Genomic DNA, 24,026 nt, shown 5'->3' on the forward strand with positions numbered 1-24,026 from the left:
GGGCGGCGCAACGAATTTCTGATAGGAGCTCGCGCACTCGCGATGACGGTACCATCTACCAGTCGCCGGTGGCGGCTCACGTACTCGTGATGGTAATACCATGCGTCAGTTGACGGTGGTGGCTTACCTACGCTTACCAACACTGCTCGCTTTTGAGGGCAAGGGAAGAACATTCGTAACGCTCCATTAGACTTTATTTACTTATCTACTACTATTAAGTACATTGTTGCCTCGATGTCGACGTGATGCGGAGCTTTGGGGCACGCGTCGGTGTCGCGTACGGAACTCTCATGCAGCGAATCTGTGTGAGTGCGATTGCTCCTAGAATTCTTCGCGCGTCCCAACCAGTCAAGCGCCAAACTACGGGTCGAGACGTTGAGTATGTGTGCGTTCAGCGCTACACTCGACGAGTACGCGACACCGACGTGTGCCCCAAAGCTCCGCATCACGTCGACTTCGAGGCAACAATGCACGTAATAGTACTTAATAGTAGTAGATAAGTAGATAAAGTCAAATTGAGCGTCACGAGTGTTCTTCCCTTACCATCAAAAGCGAGCAGTGTCGGTAAGCGTAGGTAAGCCACCACGGTCAATTGCCGCATGGTATTACCGTCACGAGTACGTGAGCCGTCAACGGCGACTTGTAGATGGTACCGCCATCGCGAGTACGCGAGCTCCTATCAGAAATTCGTTGTGCCGCCCTTGGGGGCAAAAAACGGTGAAAGCTAACGTACGAAACCAGAGGGCAGCACAGGTTGCGATCGCACGATCCTGCCCGTGAGCAATCTCCCAACTCATCTCTGTTCATGAACCGGTTGCGAGATCACTGTTATGTGCTGCTCCTTGCGGAATTCTGGGCCAAACAATACACGTACGGCAGGTAACGATCGCTGTACCTGAGAAACCAAAGATAATTTTGTAATATTCATATTTATGAAAAAATGTGATAACCGACGTTGCCATCATTATACAGGTAACATTTGTATTTTATTTGTGTTATAGATAAGACGTAATACTTTTTCTCACGTGCATTACCAGATCAGGTTCTTCGTGAAATTTCTTCCGGTTTTTTTATTTGGAATCGATGACAACGCCCTCAGTAGTGAAATGTGAAATTACAGGCTTTTCAGTGGTGACGTCGGAGGGCGCTGTAGGGATGACCGCGTTGCGCCTGCGGCTGCGTTCACTCAGTTACGATCACGAAGCCAGCGCTGAGTAGCATCGTTGAAGGATTCTTAGTGCTCTTAATCGTATGTTCATCTTTTACATGGAGATAAGGAGGAAAAGAAGCCAATACTTTAGTCAGTAGCCGTTGGACACTGTCAAAGTGATCGAAGTGGAGCCATCAGTCGAGTTTTGGTCGGTTGAATCAATCGAAGGCCTACTTGGATCTAGCGATATCAGCCGCGAGCGAGGCGCCACTAGCGCGCTCTGTGGTAATAATCGTTAAACCATTCTGGCCAAACGGCGCAGCGTGATTCTCGCTGCGAGAAAAAATTGAGGTTTTTTTTGGAGTGTTTATGTTCATCGATAAGTTGATGTTATTGCAAGTATTACAAAGTCTTGATGTAGCGGATTACAAGGGCGATTCCGAAAGGACCACTTTTGGTGGAAATCATGGTAATGCGTAGTTTATCTGTAAAATATTATATTAGCTTTCCCTTAATTTGTATTATAAAGTAAAACTTAAGGTATCATTATGTCAATATAAAATTTGCCAGAGGATTAGCAAGTCTCTGAAGCAGCATGTACTCATTTTGAGCATTTTGTTTCAGATCATATGGAGTATCCAAAGGCTTTGTAGAGGGTCTTGTGATTTGGATATTTTAATGGGCTTACCAAAATGGATATTGTTAGTGGCTAAAGTAAAGCCTTTTCTACTACAAATGTTAAATTATTCCCATTAATGATCTGTTAAGATAGAGCTGCAACTTTTCCTTATCGGATTATAGATCAAATGTAACCTAGTTCATAGCATAACTAGGCAGTGTAAATGGAATTTATAATACCATTGCAAAGTGTTTGCCATTGCATTGTATCAAAACAGAATTAACGTTGTAATGGAAAAATGCGCAATTTGAAACATGCTTGCTGTCTAGAGGAAGTAGACTAATGATCAATGTATGCCCCATTTCACAATTCAATTTTGTTCAAGGTTTAGCATGATTCAACGTTTTTTGATTCCGTGGAGGAACGAGAATCGTTGAGGACTTTGGTAATTCATTATCAAGAGGAAAGGTGCCCTTCGGAGTAGGAAAATGGTATGAAATTCAAGGGAGTTTCAAGGCGTTTCCATCATCTAAGATCTGTCACTCTCGCTTCCGCCATTTTCCATGATGGCAGCTCTGTTGGTCCCTGACTTACCGATCGAGCAGAAACAGTCGAACTGTCATGGCCGAAAACAGCGGAATGTGTTTTATTTAGTGCACCGTTACAATACATATAATAATTATTTTCCACCTTAATGGGACATGAAAGTTTTAAAGCTAAGGTCTCAGATGGTGAGAAACGATCGTAATTAGTCTTTGCATTAACTTTGTTGTCAGTGGAAATATTTAGTTGACAATAGGTTTATTACTAGGACAATGGATGGTATTGACCTCTATAATTAGTGAAGAATACTGCTAAGTACTTAAATAAAATAGTTCTTACTTTTGTAAGTAAAAATAGAAAAGTGAAATATGTAGAGCAACTTGAGTTTGCGAATGACATATGTTTATATGTGAATTTTGTTCTTTACGTAGAAGTCGTACTTTATATGCACTGAACAATGAATTTTACGTGTTAATCATGTTTCTACCTTCTGTTGGTGTTTAATAAGAAATTCTGTACATGTGTTAACATATCTAATGGTAGTTTCTGTTGTGTAGGAAATCGACATAACTGCTAATTCCGGTTTACAATCACTTCCACCAAGGCTACGTAAAAATAAAAGACTACAGTACAGATGGGGTGTGAAGTATTATGCAGCTGTCAGAGAGACTGTTTTTTCAATGCGAAGTTCTCCATATATGCCTGCCGAACCTCCTCCAGGTTTACGAGAAGAAGGTGTTGACAGTGAACCTTTATATGTCTGTAAACAATGCAGAGACTGGTAAGTGAATTAGTTATTTTACAACAAAGAAGTATACTTAAATATATGGAATGCAACAAAAATGTAGTTTTAGTTTATTCATGTATAGACAACATTTCTGGGATATCCTTAATGCTTTTGAGGAGGAATATTAGGAGAAGTGTTTTCTAGTTCTCAAAAGTCGTGGATCTTTATTCTCTGAAAATACTTTGTTACAGCTTTCGATTTCGCAGTAGTTTCGAGGACCACAATAATCGACGCAGTTGGATCCTGGGTTACTGGTGTCACAATTGTTTTGTGACTGTCTGCACGCACACTCCAGAAAATAATGTGCTCTGTGCTGCTTGCATCACCTCTGATATAGAAAAGAAAAGTTTTTTACGAGCAAAAGGCTTAAAGAAAGGTCAGAAAAAGGGGGCTATTAAAATTTTTCACAATCAATGCCAGTTTTTCGCGCATCTTAAGATGCACGACACTCACATGGTAGACATGGCTGATGTCATGTTAATGCCTATACCGAGTGACGTAGATAGGGAGCATTACAGCGACCTAGACAAAGTTTGTGAGATACTCATGGAGCATATGTTCATTTCCCGCATACACATTTTGGACTGGTTGAGACGGAAGCATATCGACGGTCACTGGTGGAAATTGATACACGCAGAAACCGTCAGCAAAGACAATCCCTTGGTGAACATTATAAAAATTTTTAAAGAGAGACAGCGTATCAAGCATCTCCAGCTTAGAAAGATACAGACACCTCCCACGATTACTCCCAAATTAAATTTTAACCAAACAAGTAGCAGTTCTCGCGTCGAGTCTTCGTGCCCGGACGTCGAAATAATCTCAGTAAATCCGAGGAATAGTACCTGCACATTTCCAGAAAATAAGGATACAGTAGATGGAGGTGCATGCTCCTCAACAGTGGGTGATAACACCGATCCACTCGAGTCGACAGGTCTCGGTGAAGAATCTTGTCCCAGGACCGATATCGCGTTCGTTGATTGCGGCCCAACTGCAAGGCTCTGCAATGAGCCTTTCATAGTCAGGAAATCGAATGACTTCGATCAAGGATTTAACAAAACGAGTATCGATGAAGGAAGGTTGACTGACGAGCCTGAAGTAGAACAGAGTGTAAAAGATGAAGGACTAGCTAAGCAAGGAAGCGTCGAAACGTCGCTAAGTCGAATATCGAGTACCCCAAGCTCGGTGAATCTATCAGGGAATTTCGTTTGCTTACCGAAGATATCAGTAAAGACTTTCGCTACTGAGCGTCCATCGACTCGTAACAAGTCGTTGCTGTGGAGGGACTTCTCGCGCCACTACGAATTGCAGAAGCAACTAGATAAGGAAACCTCTGTTAATACAATCGTTAATCAACCGAGGGCAGTAAAACCCTCATTACCCTTAGCGTTGACCAATTCGGAGCAGACTGGTATTCGAGCTAACTCTGGGAAGGCCAATTCTAGGATTTTAACGGTACATAGTCCTAAAAGTATCAACATTTCTACTATAATAAGTCAGCTTCCTCCTGAGGTTATCAACAGTAAAAAAATAGTCTTCATCGGACAAGACCCAGAGGGTGGACCCGTGCATGCTACGTCCGTCACGAGTACGCAAAAGGTACACTTGAAGAAAGACTTAGATTCGAAAGTATTGAAAACTATTCCATTAAAGGTGACTCTTCCTGGGACAGTATCAGGCATAGCCAACGAGCAGATGAAAAATGTGCCTATGCAGAAAATGCTCCCGGAGCCTGTATCCATCACCAGTTCCCAGATTTCTCTAGATGGTAAAATCGTATATCAAAACGGCAGGAAGTACATAATACGGCAAACGCAAAAAAATAATAATATGATAAAGGCATCAGATAAACCTACCGATAAATTAACCACGAACGCTTCGAAATTCAGGTCTATAGCACCAAAGACGATACCTAGCCTTGCATTACCGAGTGCTGTATCGTCTGTCTCCAAATCTGCCGTATTCGGTTCCAATTCGCAATCGAAACCACCGATACTGACTTGCGTGCCTAAATTAGTTCCATCCAATGTGTCTACGGTATTAGAAAAAGCTGCAGCCGTGCTGAAGCGAGCCGAGGAGACTGTAGAGTACTTCTGGATCGAACCAGATTCGAAGGGTCGGCATTTCTTGGTTTCATCGACCACTACCACAGTACAAAAGAGAAATAATAAGTTTCCCGGTGCCCAAGTGATCTTCCCGAAATTCAAGCAGCAAATGCTGGACGATCTGTTACACCTAGGCAAGCCCGAAGTGGAGAGAAGATTGAAAGCCTTGAGATATACTCAAAACGAATATAAGAAGGTAATAGGAGTGCACGACAATTTTGTAACCCGAGACAACATGGTCATGATTAAATTGTTAGAGGATGCTATGAAGATCTCGTCTCCTTGGGTTGCGGGAGAGAGTGGACACGCGGATACTCTGGAGGATATATTTAACCAAACGATGCGAAAGTGGGAGCTGGATTTCAACAGGGGGAAGGCTCTGATCTGTTCGAGGTGCACCAAGATTATAAAGCCTAAGTCTTATATAGTGGGATTGTCGGAGACAGCGAAGGACGAGGCCAGGTATTGCGAATGCTACAACTACAAATGTCCCGAGTGTGGGAATTATCAGGGGAGCGTGCCCAGATTCACTAGCCATCTGAAATTTCACAAGAGAATGGAGCCGCATATGTGTCCGGAGTGCTATAGGCTATTTTCAACCCACCGGAAACTGGAGCTCCACACGTGGACGACGTGCGTCCACCCATTGATTCGGAGATGGTATGGTTGCAAAGTGTGCGACGTAGAGGGGTTCCTTTGCTTGGAAGACGTCACTAGGCATTTCGCGGCCATGCACAGCGAAAAGAAGGTAGCGTGCCCCAAATGTCGCATGGTCTTGAATACCTTGAAGTCCTTCAAGGAACACGTTAAAGAGAATCATCCCGATTCCCGAGAAATACTGGATCTGATCTGGCTAATGGTTTGCACCGTAGGTCAATGTATAGTTCAGCCAAAACACTACAGGCTACACATGGATAATCATATTGGCGTAGCCAAGCTGCTCTATTATAAGTGTCCATTCTGCCCCCTGCTTTTGAAAGAAGCTAATCGAGGCAGAGAGGAAATCAAGACGCACATGTTCATGACCCATCTCGATCGTTTGACGGAGGTCATCAGTCCGGAGACCCTCTCTGACATCATGATAGGCAAACCATCGGAAAGGGCCTTTGACGAATTGGCACCCCAGGATGCCCACGATGTCCAGTCATTTTTGAGCTCGAGCTTTATCGGCTTTGACCCTCAAAATCCAAAAAGTGAACTGACTACCGAGCTCATGGAATCACCTTCCGTGGTAGTACCTAAAATCGTCAACACTCGCACGATCTCGCCGGAAGTTTTCGAACGTTGTTCCGATAATTCCGATCAGGCTACTGCTGATTACCTGAGCGCAATGCTTACGAAAAAGTCTTTTAAGGGCGGCATGGAGTGCAGCGTCTGGTCTATTAACTTGGACGGCTCTAGTTTACCTAGTATTATCGATGTCAGGTCCGAGGCTCCGGAGAAGTTGCTTCCGAAAATATTGGACGTTAGGTCAATAGCAGACGATAAAATCGATGAAGAGTCTGCCGATTCTAACGAGGGCCACTCGGAGACGAGGAAGTGGACGGAGATGTTGGATGTCACTGCCATCTCGAAGACGATATCGGACAGCGAAATGATCTCCAGTGACCATCAAACTAATCGGGATAAACTCGAAGAGGAAGAGCGAGGGTCTAAGATCACTGACAAGAGCTCGGGGAAAAGTGCCTCGAGTGAAAAGCGAAGTCGTGGTTCCTCGAAAGTCTGTAAAATCTCATCTGCATCCGAATCGGCTGCCGAGTCACCGAAGTCATTGAGATCTAAGGTCCAAGAAGCTAATAGTACAAAGTTGACGTCAAAAGTCCCAAGGGTACTTAGAGCCACGAGGTCAGGACCTGCCAAGAGGAGATCTATGGCCAAAATTAGTACCTTTCAGGGAAGTGGAGAAAAGTCTTCGAGAAAGGGCTTCCAGAATTTTAAAGACGAGAAGGAACCAGCCGTGTCGATTTCGGAGAAAACGAATACGGATCATTCGTCGAAACAACAGATAGATCTGTCGCTCATTAAACCGGTGACAACGTTGAAGTCGAGGATCACACCTCGAAAGATACATTCGCTTACTTCGTTGTCCTCTCCGACCCCTCTAAAAACTCGGTTCCACGGTAAGACTGCAAACAACGCGTTGACGACTGCCGCGCGAAAGCGCAATAAGTTGCGGAAAAATTTAGGGAAAGTGGAATCCAGTGACCACGATGATTTGTTGAAGCCAGACGTGATACTCAGACGGGGGTCGACCCTTAAAGAATTCAAAGATGTTATTGAAAATGGCTGCGATGATCGCAAAGATTTATTGAAGACGGACGAAGTGCTCAGGATCGTCAAGAACGATTTCAGAACGATGTCCAAGGACATCGGTCCGCCTCCACCATTGGCGAGGATCCCTCAGCACCTTTTGGGGGAGCCCGCGATTTCCCCAACAACAGACGCGAGCATTGAGAAACAAGAAAGGAGGGAATCGTTCTCGTCGGAAACGATGCTGTCGGTCCGAAAAAGAAGACACGGAGAGGTCTGGAGGATCGCTCTGAACGGCCCCACGACAACTCGCACACTCCCGCAGAAATTCAGGTGTCATCTCTGCGGGGAGCTGATCAATACAGCTTGGAACGTTGTCCGAAGTCACTTCAGTTCTAAGCATTCTTGGGATTATCAGCTGGCCATTGTACAGCCGCGGTTGCTGAAAATGTCCAAGGAGTTTATAGAAGGAGGGTACAGGGAAGTGTCCGGCAGCAGGAAGCGGAAGTCAGAGGGGTCCTCTAGTCCACCGAAGAGACGTCGACGGTGGACGCCGAAGAAGCACGTAGAGAGGACCAGCCACACGGGGCTGGGACTCTTCGTCAAGCAGGAATCTGTTCAGGATGGCGAGGGCAACTTCAAGTGCAAAAAATGTGATCTGAAATGCGAGAACATGACCGACCTGAGGCAACACATTGCCAGCAGTCACAGGATCAAGGAGCGCTATCTGATCTGCCTGGAGTGCGGGGAGAACTTTGTGGTTGCACCTAGCTTGCAGATGCATCTCAAAGCCTTCCACGGGATAGAGGATCCTAATAGTTATCTTATAAAAAATACTGCTTACGCTCCCGATGTGATCGACGAGTCGGAGGCCAAAACTACCGTGTCCAATCAGTGCCACGTCTGCAAGGCTGTCTTCGAAGACAAGGCTGCCGTTGATAAGCACCTCAGGGTGCACGGGATGGCGTTTCTTAACCGTAAGAGAATAGAGGCACGGAATGCTCTTAGGTGCTCGGAAAAGAAACCTAGATTAGAAGGCACCGAGGATGCAGAAACGGAAACAAAAGACGGCGACTCGCAGATCTCTTCCGCCCTGCAGGAAGACGAGCAAAGCTCAAAGCAATCCGAGGTAGATAGCGCTTGCGGAGATAGTGTTCATTTTATCAATGATTTTTAGATTTAATGGGATTTTGTGCTTACAGGAATTGGCCGATACCTCAAAAAAATGAAATGATCATTCCTCAGGTGTTGAGAACAGTTTGAGGCAACGAATCGAGTTAGGATCTGATACAGAGACTATCCGGCTCGGCATGACGAACGTGCGTCGGTCTTTTAATAGCTTGCATTTAAAGCTGTTGGAGATCCCACGTATTTTAATACTCCCTGTAAAATCATTGTAAATCGTCAACCTTCGTCACGAGTCAGTGATCGAATCTCGCGTTAGTACGTTATGAGTACGTATAGTACGGAATTTTAAATTCATCTACTTTAAAACGAGCCCGATTGATGCGAAGCTCTATTTTTCAACGTTTAGCGGTGACTCTTGAAAAATGCAAATTTCCTTCCGTTGCGGTTGCTGCCAGGAAGGTAGAAAAAACAATTCCTGAAGATAGTCGCGTCGTTTATGCCAAGCGAGAATTTGTACAAAGAACGTATTTCGGGTGAAAAATTACTGTGACGTTTCTTCTGCGGTTTTGAAGGAAGTCTCCAATTAGTGACGTCGCTACAATCAACTCGCAGACCTTGACATGCAGATGTTAAGCGGTGTAAATAATTTATTAATATTTAGAGAAGTTAACTCTTTTTGTAACGCGCTGGTTATTGTATATCGCTACGCGATCGCTGTATATTAGGTATGACTGAATAAAAGAAGAAAAAATAGTTTTAATCGGGTTACTCATGCCTGGCGACAAAGAGTGCGAAGTTACCGTCTCGTATAGTCGATAGCGATGCTCAAAAATTCAAGGAACAACCCAAAACCAAGGAACACAACATTAATAATTTATTTTCCACCCTCCTTCGCGGCACTTCCACGGGAACTGTAATGAGAATCTCACGGAGAAAGGAATTAATATAATATATTTATTACATCTTCCTTTTGCGATTATTGCGCAGACAATGCTGTGATTATTGCTTAATATTTAAAGACTTCTTCACTGATTGACACATCGAGACGATGGAAGGTACGAAACGGGTCCTGGGACCATCCGGAAGAGCAGCTTCGCGTAATCCACTTCCTCGTATAGAATTTAACACTCTTAAAACCCTATCTGTATATCTGGGAGCACGAAAATAGTCATATATATATTTACTTTGTGATAACCTGTGTACTTTTCATAGGATCAATTATCGTTAAAATTAACGGATTCGCGCGTAGTTACGATACGTCGGTGCAGGTACTAGAGAGGGTTATTTCGGGAAACTTGAACACTTTGACTATGGGCCCGTGGAATTCTTTCGTCGTACCTCAGGGCGGCATAATATCGCTTGCCCATCTTCCTCGTTCGTCCTATACGGATCCGAGGTGTCTACGATCGAACGAGAGTCCTTGACGGACGACGAAAGATTTCCGAACGTGAAGTCTCGGAGTGTTCGGTTGGTCCCTCGACGACCCCGAAGAAACGTCCAAGTCGGTTTCGGGTCACATCCTTCGGTTCCAACATCGCGAACACTCCAGTGGGCCCACTTTGGCACGTAGACCAAGGAACACACTTACGAGGACTAAACGAAAGAGGATCATCGGTCCTTGTTCCGCATTTTCTCATTTAGCTCCATTGTTTGATTATCGGCGAATTTCGGCGGACACCCTGAAGAGATTGCCGAGGATAATCGGAAGAACGTTCGTGCAGGTCCGTCCTAGAAGTTCCCTAATCGAAGGGGTGAACGGATTAAACCGTTCGAACGGATCGATCGCATCGTTCGGCGTCATCCTCGGTTTCGTTCAAGCATCGGCCCTGTTCACAGATTTCTCGGCGGCGACGAACAGACGCGTATCCTGGAAAGGATTCACTGATCCTCTCGAGGAGATTCGGGACCTTCCTCGGCGACCTCCGCCGTTTCGCCAATGGGACTGTTCAAGGTGCTCGCCAGGATCTTCGGACTATCCGGATGGTCCGAGGCTCCCGACTCCGGGGCAAGGACCAGGGACCCCTCCGTCGTGGAGTCGCTCTTTCCAGCAGATCCTTTCACGAGATCACCGGGCAGGACTTTCGGCTTGGACGGAGACGACGAGGACGAAGCGGACTTCGGCTTGCGCGCTTCTTCGTCGACGACGCCGCCTTCGCAGGGGGTCTCGGCGGCGCCGTTCTCCCTGAAGAGCTTTCGCAGGTCCATCGTCAACGTTTCGTTCCGTTCGACGTCTTCGTCCGTCGCGATCGTCAGTGCCAGAGTATCGGGAGGTTTTCTTCCCCTGGCGGTGCTGGCCAGCTCGCTGAGGGGAATGCCGACCTCGTGGGTAGCCCAGACGTCGCAGTTCGGGCTGAGGGAAGCGCCTCTTGGAATCGGGGTGACCCTCGGCCTGGTGGCATCTTCCATGGAGTGCCAGCGATGGGGTTGCACCAGGCTCGAGGGGGGAATCGCTCCCAGGCTGTTCGCCAGGACGATCCGGTGGGGGAACCTCGGAGAACCGCGGACCTTCTCTCTGGAGGACGTGTGACTCGAGCTCGCCTCTAGAAAGAATTCCGCCACCTTGACATCTTCATCGATAGATCCCTCGCTTAATTAAATCATAGCAAAGAAACGATGATCAAAGACTTCAGGGTGAACCATTTCCTCCAGTCTCGATCGGAAGTCGAACCAACCCTCGGATTTCCCGCGGCTCCCCGAATATCTCTTCCAGGGAGCTATCGCGCCAAGTGGTGCATCTATAACACTTTTGCAGCATCCCTCGGCGGAGTTCCCGACATCCGACTTTCCACACCGGCTGTTCCCGAGCACGGATCCGCGAATCGCGTCGCGGCATCCCCTAGAGACAGCCGGCCCCTTTGGAAGCACTCGTTCTACGGCTTTGCCGACTCAACCCCGGTCCGTGACTCGACTTTTTAGGCGCAGTGGGTGCAAGGTCTGCCCCCTATTCTCCCCCAAATCCCATTTGCGACTCGCGAACAGGGGGCTAGAATTCTCTTACGGGGCCGACGGCCTCCCGGATAGGGAGACATGAAAAAGAAAACTCATATGGATAAGGGGGAAACTGGAGCACTCACGTGGGGGAAGAGTGAAGTTCACCCTAGGCTCGCTGCTTTCTTTCCTGCGCAGCCCCAGACTCAGTCGACGGTCCTCCTCGCTGGTGATGTTGATTATAGGTCCTGATCCACACCTGGGGTGAGATTGTCGGGTACCTTGGGTGTCTACCTGGCACGTGGAGGCAGCTTTGGCCCCCGGTACCAGACCGGCTATGTAGCCCATGTGTACTCTCAGGGCCGATGCTACACCTGTGGGGGACGTGGATGGTTGTATTTGGGAGGGTCCTAGAAAGTGGGATTTACTTTATTTTATTTTTTTCAGTACCAGTAAACGACGCCGTGGACGTCTTCCTGCTGCTGGGTCGACTGCCGAACATGCTGAAGAGCCGCTGGAAGACGCCGAGTCGGTTCGGACCCTCCGTGTCTCTGCGCCTGTCCAGCTTGTAAATGTCCGCCAGGCTCCTTCGAGGACCTTCCTCCAGGTCCGGTTGACTGCTAAACGCTACGGTTCCGCGACGCATGCCTATTTTCACGGAGCAAGACTTTCGAGTCACGTCGTTGGCGGACGTATTTGCGAGAAGAATGCAGGGCAGAGGCGGGGGCGAAGCTCATGAAGACGGAATGACAGGGAGCGAGGACTTCCTCCAGGGCTAGGACTATTTCGGGGTACTTCTGTACACGCCGAAGAACACGTCCGAAGTGAACATCCGTCAATACGCTTAGGGATACGAGGGCTGAATTTTCGGAGCTGCATTCCGAATTTCGCCAACAGCAGTCGAGCGCCATGAGATTTGCGTTTATCTCCCCTTATCGAGGATTTAACGGGACGTCTCATGACGCAAGTCCTGGGATCCCTAGACATACTTCCGCGGATCACAAGGCAAGTTCCAGGGGAAAAGTGCGTGCATCCGACGTGCAGATCTCTAGAAAAAGAGGCGCGATCGGAGCGGTGCTCGTTGCTCGTTATCGCGGTCTCTCTACGAGGAGGACTTCGGGGTCGGAGAGGACGCTTCTCTCCTTTGATCTAATCCTGCGGACTCTAGGTGACGAGAAACGAGAGCCAGGCAAGAACGTGAGTGGGTGTCGTTGCAAGCAGGGGCGTGCAATATACGGAATAATGTCACCTTTCCGAGGAACCTGAATGGCGGAAACGACGAAGCGAGAAGAACATTAATGTACTTTCCAGAAGAGACATCCGACCGCGGTCCGTCAATGAAGGCCATTCGATGGACGCACGTGTATGATCGCCATCGTACCGCCTTTGCGTGGTCGCATCTCGGTGGACCTCGGACACGCGAGCCTAGTCTTTTTCGTAATTTTCCGAATTTTATCCAAGGTCCTGAGAGGTCCTTTCAGAGTCAGCAATCGGTTCACGTGTTGCGCGGTCCACCAAGGGCGGCCATCGTGACGAAACGGTTGACAACCGGGAAGGAAAATCGTCTCACCGGATGGATCAGCCGATGGCCAGCTGGCACGAGGGATGATCGGGGGCAGGACACTTAGAAGAAGAAGAGGCACTCCCCCAGTTATACTGGGATTCCTCTGGGGGATGGAGGCGCTTGACGAGTCCTGGGAAGGGTCCGGTTGCTCCTGTCCCAGCTGCTTCTCCAGCCTCGCCAGCTCCAGCTCCAGCTGGGCCATCTCTCGCCTGTACACCTTGTTTTGCACCTCGACTCGAAAGTGGAGCTCCCTGCAAGACCGAGATCCCTTATCCACTCTCTCCTCGATCCAGATCTAGACGCCGAAGGGCGCACCGCCGCCCCAAAAAGTGCGCGGCCATTGTTAACGCATCCCTAAACCAGGAAACAGACTCCGGCCGACGCGTTTCCTTTACCTCCAGGAACGAGATTGCATTGTCCTCGAAATTGTAATACACCCCCGGGCCAGTGATTGTCTGCAGTTTAGAGGCGCGAATTACTTCCTCCGGGGAGTCGCCCTATCTATACGGAGACCTTAGAACTACCGATGAATCGATTGGGCCCCATTTTATGGGCTTTGAAGTTTATGTTTGTTGGTCGGCCGAGCATTCGAACGCATTGGACCAAGTAATCGGCCGAGTTTGATTCGTTATTTCAACTTCATCGGGTGCTTTTAATTGCTTTTACTTGCTCTTCTGATCATCACCTTCAAGGACCCTATCGATTCTCCTCGAGTGGCGCTCGCGCGACTCCTACAGGAAGTGGAAATTTTCTGGGAGTGGAAACGTCCGAGGCATCTCTGAAGTTTCGTCCGATTCGAGATAAATTCATAGTCGGCGGTACCCTTTGTCATCTGTGACGAATCTTCTGGTGTTGCTCTCGATCTTGAGGCCCAGGCTCTGGACCACGGGATCCGCTCTCTCTCCGGCCAGGATGTTGGCCAGCTGAGGAAGGAAGAGCAAAGCCAGGGTGGCGGTGGTAGAGGCCAGGATCAAGGCCGTAATGGTGACGAAGGCCAAGGTGGCTCGATCGGACATCAGGTTCGCTAGGACCACGACGATGCCGGAAGTGATGACGACGGAGTAGACGCTCATCCCGATGTACTGGGAGTCGTTCAGCGCAGGGATCTTGACGTGCCTGGAAACCCAATTCGTACCTTGAAGAGTCGGTCCTTAAGGGACTCCTCAGTCAGGTCGTAAGTAGATTCGCGTCGCGGCATTAATCACGACATTTACGATTCGCGTAGGAGGACAACTCTGAGTCTCCCGGGGTTCGTCGACCTCGAAGAACGGATTACCGCCTCGGGTTTACCTGGTTTCCCAGGCCATGTAGACGCCCACGATCAGCAGCAGACCCTTGTAGAGATAGAGAGCTCCCAGCCAGCAGTTTGTGTACTGAGAACGGCATACCTCCACCTGGAACGTCGGAATTCGGCTTCCAATTCGAGGTAGGCGGGAGAGACTCGCGTTTAGCGAGACCCGACTATCAACTAGCTCCGTCAACTAGGAGCAATTTCGAGATAACACTGCCTCAGATTTCCCAGAAACCTGCGGAATCGCACCTGGGGCTGATAGACGACCCCCCTGTCCTGGGCGCTGATTTCCAAAGTCAGGTTCCTCAGGTGCCTCTGCATGGGGTCCACGGTGACCCACAGGGTCACCACCAGACCGTCTATCAGCAGCAGCACGCAGATGAGACTCATCAGCTGGGTGTCCTGCAGGAGCTATTTAAAGGAAAGCAAGTTTTAACCGCGGGTACCAAGATGCATCCTTCCGTGTACTCATTTCCGTAATTCAGGGACTATAGCTTCCAAGTTTTGAGGAGGGTCGGCGGGTACTTGCTTTGTTCTTGACGACCCCGCTGCGGCTCCTGGTGAAGATCCGGTGGACCCGGTACGTCTTTGTGAACATGGAGCCAAAGGCCAGAGAAAACCCCGCCGACAGGAGGTACACCCTCGCCTGAGAGGTAAATAAATCGGCGTAATTCATTCTAATTGCCCCGTGGAAGATTTCGGCTGTGGACTTACGGTGCAAACCGTGGGGAAGTAGCCATCGCTGTCGGGAAGAGTGGCGTGGTCTAGACCCAGAAGGATGACTGCCCCATAGACCAGGGCGCAGCCCACGGCAGCCATGTTGTTCAGCCTAGGACTCGAGAGTTTGATGCTCCTGTTTGAAGAAACAAGATGAACCTCCAGCCTCTGACGCATTCTGTACGCCTCTAGGTTTCTAGGTTCATTCACTAGGAGGATACTCGCTTGTGCTTCCGGAAGTGCAGGTTGAAGGCCAGAAACGCCAGGGCGAGCGTCACCCCCACGCTGGCCAGACAGGTGACCGCAAGAAACGCAGCAGGTGCTACGGTGACGACTCGCAACCTGCGAATCAAGATCCTGATGAAGATTATCTCGTTTAAAAATGGGAACCCTTCCCTAAACTTAATTAAAAACCCGCGGAAGATGCGCCGCCCCGGGCGCTACTCTCTTCCTCCGACCGCACGACAGTTGTACTTAAGTTTCCCCGTTATCACATATTTTTCTTCCCCTCCTCGTGGATGCACGCGAACTCGCGAAAGAATTCTCGATAAGGGGGAAGTTTAATTTAAGTTCGGCCGACGTGTTCGGCAAAGTTCGCGGGCGTTCAACAAACCACGGGGTGCCTGTGACGAGCGATCCGATCGCGGCCAACTTTAATTGCGGCGAGTTCAATCTTGACGCCATTTCCAAAATAATCATTCTCGAGAGAGGCATCGAAGGGCGATCAGGAGAATGTGGGGTTCAAAGTGCCGAGGTGAGCATCACTCGTACCTGAACACCCTACGAGCTGTAGGTGGATGTTCTCCAGGCCATCTTGTGTTCGCGCACCCGGAGCAATTCATCGTGAGGTGGCCATCTTCCGGGGTAAAGATAGCAATTCTGCGGATAACGTGTCCTGGAATTAAAAGGAAACCTCTCAGCTTGTAAACCCTTTGATATAAGGCGCTCTAATCGCAGCCGCCGATAAGTGACCGAATTGAGTTCGATTTAACGCCTCCCGGAGCTTTCCCCCTTTTTCGACGTATTGTTGGCTCCCTCGGGAGCTTTCCGCGATAAGGGATTAGGGTTAATTGATTCCACTTTGTGAAAGAGGGCTCCGTTATATCGCCGACTTGCTGGGCCGGAAACTTATCAAGGCAAGAGACCCTTTTCTAAATCCCATCCGATAGGGCGGTATCGGACCAACCGGCGAAGAAAAATACCGGAACGAGTGATAAAGGACACGGAATCCCGCGGGAACACGAAGCACGCTCGCGAACTAATTTTCGCGATCGGAATAGAATACCGGTAACTTGTTGATAGAACTGAGTTGGTAAAAATAGGAGAAATAGATTATGAATCCTCCAGCTTTTGAGGCACGGTTGCAGGGGCATATATTTGATATCGCGACGTTATCGGGCAGAACAAATGTGACTCGGAAGGGAGCCTCCACCGTGCGGTATTCCTGGCAAAAATTGTGCAGGACGAACGCGGGATGCATTTTTCACGAGTTCCTCGCGAGAACAGTATTTCTGCGCCCGGTAAGGCCGGGCTAGCTCGTTCGTAATTTTTTTACGAGGGAACACTTTCTCGGTGGCCAAAAGTGAAACAGCGAGAAGGGATATTTTCGCTTTGCCATAAATTTCTAATTCCAGAATCGACCCGTGTTTCCCGGGATAGAGATACAGTAAGACGTCGAGGGTCGGAAGAGAGCGACGCCCCGCGTTTCCCGGATATCGCGGATGTTTTATTAATTCCTTCACTCGATTCCGGCAGGGATGTCAACCCTTGTTTGAATTCCTACGTACCGATATCGACCCCTCGGTTGAACCAACCCCGAATCCGGCCTTATCCGCGAGTTTCCGGATTCCACCTGGAATACCAGATTCGGCGCGAACCGAGCTAATCCCTTTAACGGCAGTAGACGTTGTTCAGTTCGCGCATTCATCACCCTATACATATTTATGATCCACGGGAATATGTAACGAAACTCGGGGACATTAGATAATTTTTTTACACAAATAGGAGGTGCCCCGAAATGGCACCTTGGCTCTTCACCGCGGTGGGAAATTGATAGGACCGGTGGGAAGGGTGTCAATTAACGGTCGCAATTAAATTAGGTAATTTTCAAGAACGTGGAGTAATTGTACCCGCGTTTAGGGAAAGTATTCCCGAAGGAGGAAGACGTCGGTGGAAAAATTGATGAAGCCGAGTTAGGGACGACGACTGAGATATTCCAAGCCACCCGAGTTATGAATGGCGTGATAAGAGTACTCGACTGCGAGTTATCGCTCCATCGTTTTTCCCTCTCTATCTCGCCCCTCTTTCCTCTATATCGACACAAGTATATCGCTTGAACCTCCGCCTGTCTTTTTCTGGCAGACATCCTCCCAAGCTGCCCCCGAAAAGTGCTCTTACATTATTCGCCTTTAAATCTTTCCCTTAAACCTTTTTCCAGGATTTTTTATTTTCGACCTCTCCCTGCCACGCTGCGTTAATATTCGGGGAAACGGGGAATCGTTTATGCATTTATAGTTCGATACAGAGGTAGACCCAATTTTCCTGGAAGCTGGTGGTCCAGAATCTGCCATCGACTTCGAGAAATGGACACTTCTTCGCATACTCTCTTAGCCCATTTCTATTCGGATCGGTTTCGCGTTTCATCCCGGGTGCACGTAACGGGTATCGGTAAGGTCTACTTTTGATCATTCTCTTTGCGAGTGCACCGGCTCGAGTAGCGAATCAATTCGAGAAAAATGGCAGGAGGCCAGGCTGTGTTCAATTTGTCGAGCCGCGAGGAGGACTCTTAGGACCACGAGGTTCTTATTTCCGCAGACTCGTATCTGAAATCGATTTCGGTACAGCATACGGTTTCCGGTAACGCGGACACTTGTACTTTTGCAGGCCATCCGCAAGTACGAACTGTAAGTACAGAACTGCAAGTACGAGCAGAAGCGAAACCGAAGAGAAGCGACATCGAATAGAGTTTCTCGAAATTCGCTTCCTCGGGCCTTTAATTTTTTACCAGGAGCCCCTACTCGCGTTCGATGGGCAACTCGTCTAATAATTAATTAAGTGCCGGTAGCACCGATTATCGTAATTGCGAGCTAAGTCACCATCGTGATTCACCCTCGGCTTAACGTAGTTTTAATTCCTCGCGGTGGAGGGACGAACCGAGCTTTGATTCCGGCGTGGCGCTGCGTAGACCGGGGAATTCCCCCGGAAATTTCACAATTTACCGCATTAGGTAAAAGTGAGGTCGAGTAGTCGCCCGAGGAACCACGAGAAACTCGGTCAGAGAGAATCCAATTCGCCATTCGCGTTACAGGCTTCGTCGCGCCCTCCAAGTCGGAGCGTTTGATCGCGACCCTCGGCCATTAGGGTCGCGTTTTTCCCCCGCGGATGCCAATGGACGCGTTAATTTATCCCGGGGAAAATGTACGGATGGGATCGCGGTGTCCCCCGATCCCCCCAACTCGAACTTTGCAATTGATCGCATTTAGGCAATGGCGAGGATGAGCTGTCCCCCGAGGAACTGCAGCAAACTCGGTCAGGGGAAACCTAAATCGCCTTCCCTTGTTACAGGCTCCGTTGCATCCTCCAACTCCGAACGCCCGATCGCACATCGATTTCGAACTATTAAATCGCGGATTACATTTTACTGGATTTTATCCTCGATTCGGTCCGATTGCTCCACCGTCTATACAGGCAGCCGGTTCTTAAATTCCCATTTCGCGGGAATATTTCCCGGTGCCATTATCCTCTCTTTCTCTAAATCAACTCCCCGAGTTGATTTGAAACTGGAGTCCAATTTTCTATCCCTCGGCGAGTGCCGTTGATAAAGTCGATGCACTGATCAGAGTGCGATCCAATTGCGCCCATTAGAGCGGCGGCTTCCTGGAGAGGATCCCGAAGACCCCGGCGAATCGGAGAATTTCCTCGGGCGGTATATTTCCCGGGAAAAGCGTCGAGATGGGACTTAATTGGCCAATCGTTGCCGATTCCTTTCGGTCCGGCAAATAAAAAGCGCCGGCCGTAATCGGGATATCAAGTTGTACTTCGACGTGGCCATTATTCTCAGGGTTAATAGGTATACCCAGGAAAACAGGAGACTGCGGACTCTAATCGGGCAATTTCTCTCCCATCCCCCCAGGAAAATTTTTGAATAAAGTTAAGCTCCCTCCCGTCGATAATTTAAAACAGGAAATTCTAAAGAGTGAACTCCTTCGGGCGGTGGCGATTTTTCAGAATCGCAGGCGGGACATTTCCGGCACGATTCCGCGTCGGGTCGGTCGATTCATACAAGCGGGCAGTTTTATATAAAACTTTTTCCACCCCCGTCACGCCGGGAAGAAGACCGTCCTCTGCAGAGAGTTCTGCTCGCCATTGTACCGGAATACCATACAATGGAGCTTTGTGCCACTCCAGATACCGTGTACTAACCCTCTCTTAGAATCAGTGCCCAGTGTTCGATACCAGAGCATCATCAACGGTAGATTACTGAGAGAATTAGCGGGCCCTGTAATTAATATCGACCGAGTAACAAAAATCGACAGCGATGGGCCGCTTCGTCGGCAGTTGTCAAATCATCGAACTACCGATTAATCCAAACGCGATTCCACCCAATCGAGTCGAAGATTCCGAGCCTCGCCACACGTGGACCGAGATTTTTATTTTCTCTTTCTTCTCGTAGATTGCACCAACAAAGTCGGCTTCGACAATGGCCCCGTTGATTCGAGCAAGAGGGATCAGCCCTAGTTCCTAGGAGCCAGAGGGTACTACTGGTCCAGGGCACGCAAATTATGCGGCATTGTGGCAACCGAGTGTACTCTTGACCCATTGTTCCATTATGGACAGGACACGGATTTAAAAGGCCTCGCTACATTGTTCCCTGCAGTGCCGGGGACGCGAATGCACCTGCCAGGGCAATGCACGTGCGACCCCCCGCAATCAGTGGACACCTCACATTTAATCGATTAATATTTCCCTAGATACGTGAAATTTCAAGTACGCCTCCGTTCTTAAAAATGGATACCTAGGAATAAGTCTGGACTGTCAAAGCATCTTGATCCAAACTCCAGCCTGGAACTCGTTATTCCAGGAGTAGATCCGCATTTCACGCGGGGGTGGATAGGATGCACATACAGTCTCTTGTTACCACCAAGTGCAACTCGAAGGCAACCTATATGCAGTCTCTCAACGTCAGGCCATACAAATCCTTTCAATCCCAGGAATATGCTCCCTGTAAGCGAGCCAGGATAGGGTCGTCTACGTGACCGCGTCCAACATCGAAGGATCGGCCAGGATGCGCGGTTTGCTCCCGGGGGATGATTCCCGTATCACGTTATGTTCCAGAATTCCTCCTTTTCTCGCGATTAGATCATCCTCGTCGTTAGGAGGTTTGATAGGAAGCAGTCGTAGCCGACCACGGATCCCGGGTAATATTGGTGGGAATCCTGGCCCTCCTCGAGGATGGTCGTTTCCCCTGGCTGCGTCGCTCCCTCGGGACTCGGGATATTAATTATTCATTGGCTTCCTGGTTATCGGCCAACAACAGAGAATTCGCGAGGCGATCGAACGACCCGCGGTTCCCCGACGTAGGATAAATGCTTCGATGTTTGCCGACGTTTTATCGTTTATGCGAGGCTGATGTCCCTGCAGCCGGTTCCCTCCTCGACGGGACGACTCGTAGAATCTCGCGATAAATTTCGGGATTAATGTCTGCATCCCCGGGACGTTAACGAACTTTTCTCCGTACATATTTGCCCGTCAAATATTTAACCGTCCAGGAGTGCGAGATCGCGGAGGCGAAAGTGTAGCCCATTTCCCTTGACCGAGCCTAAAGGATTTAGCCGAGTGCCGTAATAGTAATCTTTGTGCAGGGAATTATCTTCGGACCCGCCCCAGGATTGGAGTAATTACGCGTGAAATAATATTTTCACGGCTGCCGGCTAATTCTTGAGCAAATGGCCGCAACGGGAACGCCGGTTTAGCTTAAACGGATGTACCACTCGGAACGAGGCACGAAGAATTACACTACTCGAAGGTATACACCTGAAGAGGGCTGACAATAAGCACCGAAGTACCAGGAGGTAATTTTCCGGCATGTTGCATCTTAATATTGCACCCCTGGGTGCAAGGGGGAATGAATTTGTTCTTCGGAGAAATTCATGAATTTTTAGGGGGTGTCTCGTCCTTTTGATCGACGAGGTTTTCCTGCATTAAATGGACACTTCGGATCATCGACGACGCACTCTGGGGAATTAAATTCCTTAAAAGAAAAGAAAAAAGAAAAGAATAAGGGTTTTCCTGGGAAAAATTTTCCCAGACCTGGAATTTCTCCGACAGGATCTCAGGGACGCGTCTTTAACGTTCCGGGTCCCTAGGGATGTTCGGGTGATTTTCGATTTTCCTGAAAATCCCGTATCGCCTCTCCTCGTTCTTCCGGGCATAATCGCGGCGAAGTTACGTTCGGTTGAACCCGAGGAAAATTAGTTTTGGTCCCAGGCGACGGTTATTCCAGTTTCTCCCGATCGTTGAGGATCCTCTGGAAGGAGTAGGGCGAGCCAGGGGCGGGATTTCATCATGAAATTCCCTGAAATAAACGTACTTTACGATCCGGCACCTTGAGATCCTGGCGGGGCGGGAACGGTCTTGAAATTCTCACGCCCTCGAAGCCTTTTGATGGTTTCGGAAAATCTCAAGAATTTCCTGGCCCTTTCGCGAAAAATAAAAATAAAAAAGAATGAGGGACGAGGAAGAATTCCCCTTACGATTGCCCCTTCCTTGATTTCCGGGAAGGAGAGATATATCGCATCTGTATTGTGTCCGACACCCGGAATCCTAAATCTGACTGGCTGATGTCTTCCGACAGACGTCATACCTCGAGAACGGTATTTCTCCTCTAAAAGGGACCACATTGCGGACGTCCCGGGAATATCTGTCCGGACATCGAAAGGAATTCGCCGGACGTGAAATCCCGATGACAAATGCAGGACGTTTATTCCGCGACCCGCGCACAGCTCGAAACACCCGCAGCACTTTCAGCGGAAGTTAAGAACTTTCGGGAAATACGAAATCCCCGGAGAACGTCTATTGACAGCGGCGTCGACATTGGTACATAAGAGTCGTATCACAAGACTCTAATGCGCGGGAAGTACGTACTTCTCGGATCCCCGACGATAGTAAAAAAATATTTTACCCGTTAATAAATATTCCCACATAATCAGCATTTACGGCAACTCCCCTCGTGACTTTTTTCAACATCACCCGCGGCCGAGTATTCATTTCCTGGTCCGGAGGCGATCGAAAATTGATTCGGGAGTTATCCCTACCGAGCGATTCGATAATTTCCGAATTTTAAAGCCCGATGGGGGGAGTCGCCTTGGAATTGGATTTGGAAGGACACGCGAATGGGTTTACGGTCTGAAATAACCCACGTCGAGAACTTGACGACGTGGGTGTATATACCCGGTACTCGGGGATACATGGAATAAAGCACACCAGGTCATGTAGTAGAGGAAGAAGTCCTTCCGTGACAGCGCTTAAATTGAAGAATACGGGGAACGTCTCCACTGTTATATATTCTAAGGGTGAGGGGCACATACTTAACCACCTCGTAGGTTTCCACCCCTCCTGAAGTTGCCTCTTCGAGAAGGAATTTCAGGAGGGAATCCCGAAGACAAGCCCGAAGAGATCCTGCAAATCGGGTCTCCGATCGATTCCGCGGAAACTTCCGCACGGCGGCCTGTTCGCGCAATAAAATGCACCCCCTTAGAACTCGAAAGTCGTCCTTCGGAAGTCATTTTCTACGTTAACGCCCTTCCTGCGTCCATAGTCGGCCACGCGAGTAGTCGAGCAGTCATACAGTCAAACCTGGACGGAATTACCTGGCCCGTCCCGGGTTTACGCCGGGCGGAAACGCGGCCATAAACGCGCGACTTCCGGTGCCCTTGACGCAGTCGTTTAACAGCGTTCGCGATTCCGTTCGAGTTCCATTGGCGTTAGGGTGCCGGGGCCTAGTCACTCGTCGGGGTGACAAATTCGGTGCAACCCGGCCGATGCATCGCGACGATGCGCCGTCATAGTTCGTGCCAATTAATTGATGGACCGGCGCTCGGGCATAGGTGTATTCGGAGCGCCCAGATGCATTTGCGTTTTATGCAGCTCCAAATGTCGGCCTTGATTATGGCCGGGTACGCGTTCGCATCGGGGCTGGACGTTCCGCCACCTGAACCGCCGAACGCGGAATGGCCTCCCTCCGAAAGGGACGCCATCGCGCTCGAAATGCCACTTTTCCGGGCCGAGGTGATGGACGTGCAAACATTTCTCGTTCCAGGCCGAATATTGGCGGCCCGCCATTGGACATGACCCGAGGAATTACCCTCCACGTTGCCTAACGCGGGATAAATAATCAGGGACAATTGAACCCTCGACATTGGACATGGTCCTGTAAACGTGGACTGGTCCGTTTCGCTCAATTTGATAAATGATAGCGGATTTATATCTTTTAGGACTTGTATTTTAGGTCGCAGGAGGAGAAGGTTGGGAACCTAGAAGGTCCCGTCGTCCATGGCATTCCCCTCGGCACCTGACCCCATATCGCACCCGGAACCTACCCCGTTGCACATGCCCTGCACCCTGGTTCCATCCGTCAGCCAACACCATTGACCTTATATCGTGGCGTCGCCGCTCCCAGTGCCATTATCATTAATAACTCGGCGATAACTTGCTAGATTCGGCAAAGGACGTATCCGCCCTCGACCGATATACGATGTCCTTCCCGAAACCGACGCGTCTCAGAAATAAAGGCGAGTCCTGCTCTCCTCTAAGGACCCCCTCAAGGGTATGGAATTCGAAACACGCGTCGGGGGCATCTCTCCCCCAAGGTATGCACTTAACGGGGGTGCAGGTGAGCCTGAAAATGGGAAACTCGAGGAGAACGATAACGGCGCGTTTCGGGGGAACA

The 24,026-nt window shown here is 49.1% G+C and overlaps 2 protein-coding genes across 6 annotated transcripts in view; one reads left to right on the forward strand and one right to left on the reverse strand.

Annotated features, from left to right (window-relative positions):
* Positions 1-755: 755 nt before the first annotated feature.
* On the forward strand, positions 756-9,453 carry LOC105703005. Of its 5 annotated transcripts, none has more exons than XM_012431048.1 (6): positions 756-972; positions 1,121-1,619; positions 1,775-2,260; positions 2,870-3,093; positions 3,291-8,580; positions 8,654-9,453. In XM_012431048.1, the coding sequence occupies exons 3-6, from the start codon at positions 2,258-2,260 to the stop codon at positions 8,678-8,680; spliced, it is 5,544 nt and encodes a 1,847-aa protein (XP_012286471.1). In that variant the 5' UTR covers positions 756-972; positions 1,121-1,619; positions 1,775-2,257; the 3' UTR covers positions 8,681-9,453. The 5 variants fall into 5 exon arrangements, with proteins under 5 accessions (XP_012286471.1, XP_023290457.1, XP_023290462.1 ...); XM_023434689.1 differs by having other exon boundaries at positions 2,155-2,260; XM_023434694.1 differs by having other exon boundaries at positions 1,121-1,435; positions 2,155-2,260.
* A 1,004-nt stretch (positions 9,454-10,457) lies between these two features.
* LOC105702997 (gamma-aminobutyric acid type B receptor subunit 1) overlaps positions 10,458-24,026 on the reverse strand; it is a 37,818-nt gene continuing 24,249 nt past the window's right edge. The window contains exons 8-18 of the mRNA XM_023434683.1: positions 15,851-15,974; positions 15,305-15,421; positions 15,077-15,215; positions 14,892-15,008; positions 14,612-14,773; positions 14,362-14,465; positions 13,894-14,187; positions 13,078-13,322; positions 11,958-12,155; positions 11,654-11,881; positions 10,458-11,119 (exon numbers count right to left, since the gene is read on the reverse strand). Of these exons, the coding sequence (XP_023290451.1) occupies positions 10,458-11,119; positions 11,654-11,881; positions 11,958-12,155; positions 13,078-13,322; positions 13,894-14,187; positions 14,362-14,465; positions 14,612-14,773; positions 14,892-15,008; positions 15,077-15,215; positions 15,305-15,421; positions 15,851-15,974 (2,390 nt within the window). The remainder of the gene's footprint in view (positions 11,120-11,653; positions 11,882-11,957; positions 12,156-13,077; positions 13,323-13,893; positions 14,188-14,361; positions 14,466-14,611; positions 14,774-14,891; positions 15,009-15,076; positions 15,216-15,304; positions 15,422-15,850; positions 15,975-24,026) is intronic.

The sequence above is a fragment of the Orussus abietinus genome, unplaced genomic scaffold (assembly GCF_000612105.2).
Source record: "Orussus abietinus isolate OABI.00-Male unplaced genomic scaffold, Oabi_2.0 scaffold107, whole genome shotgun sequence".
Classification (NCBI taxonomy): Eukaryota; Metazoa; Arthropoda; class Insecta; order Hymenoptera; family Orussidae; genus Orussus; species Orussus abietinus.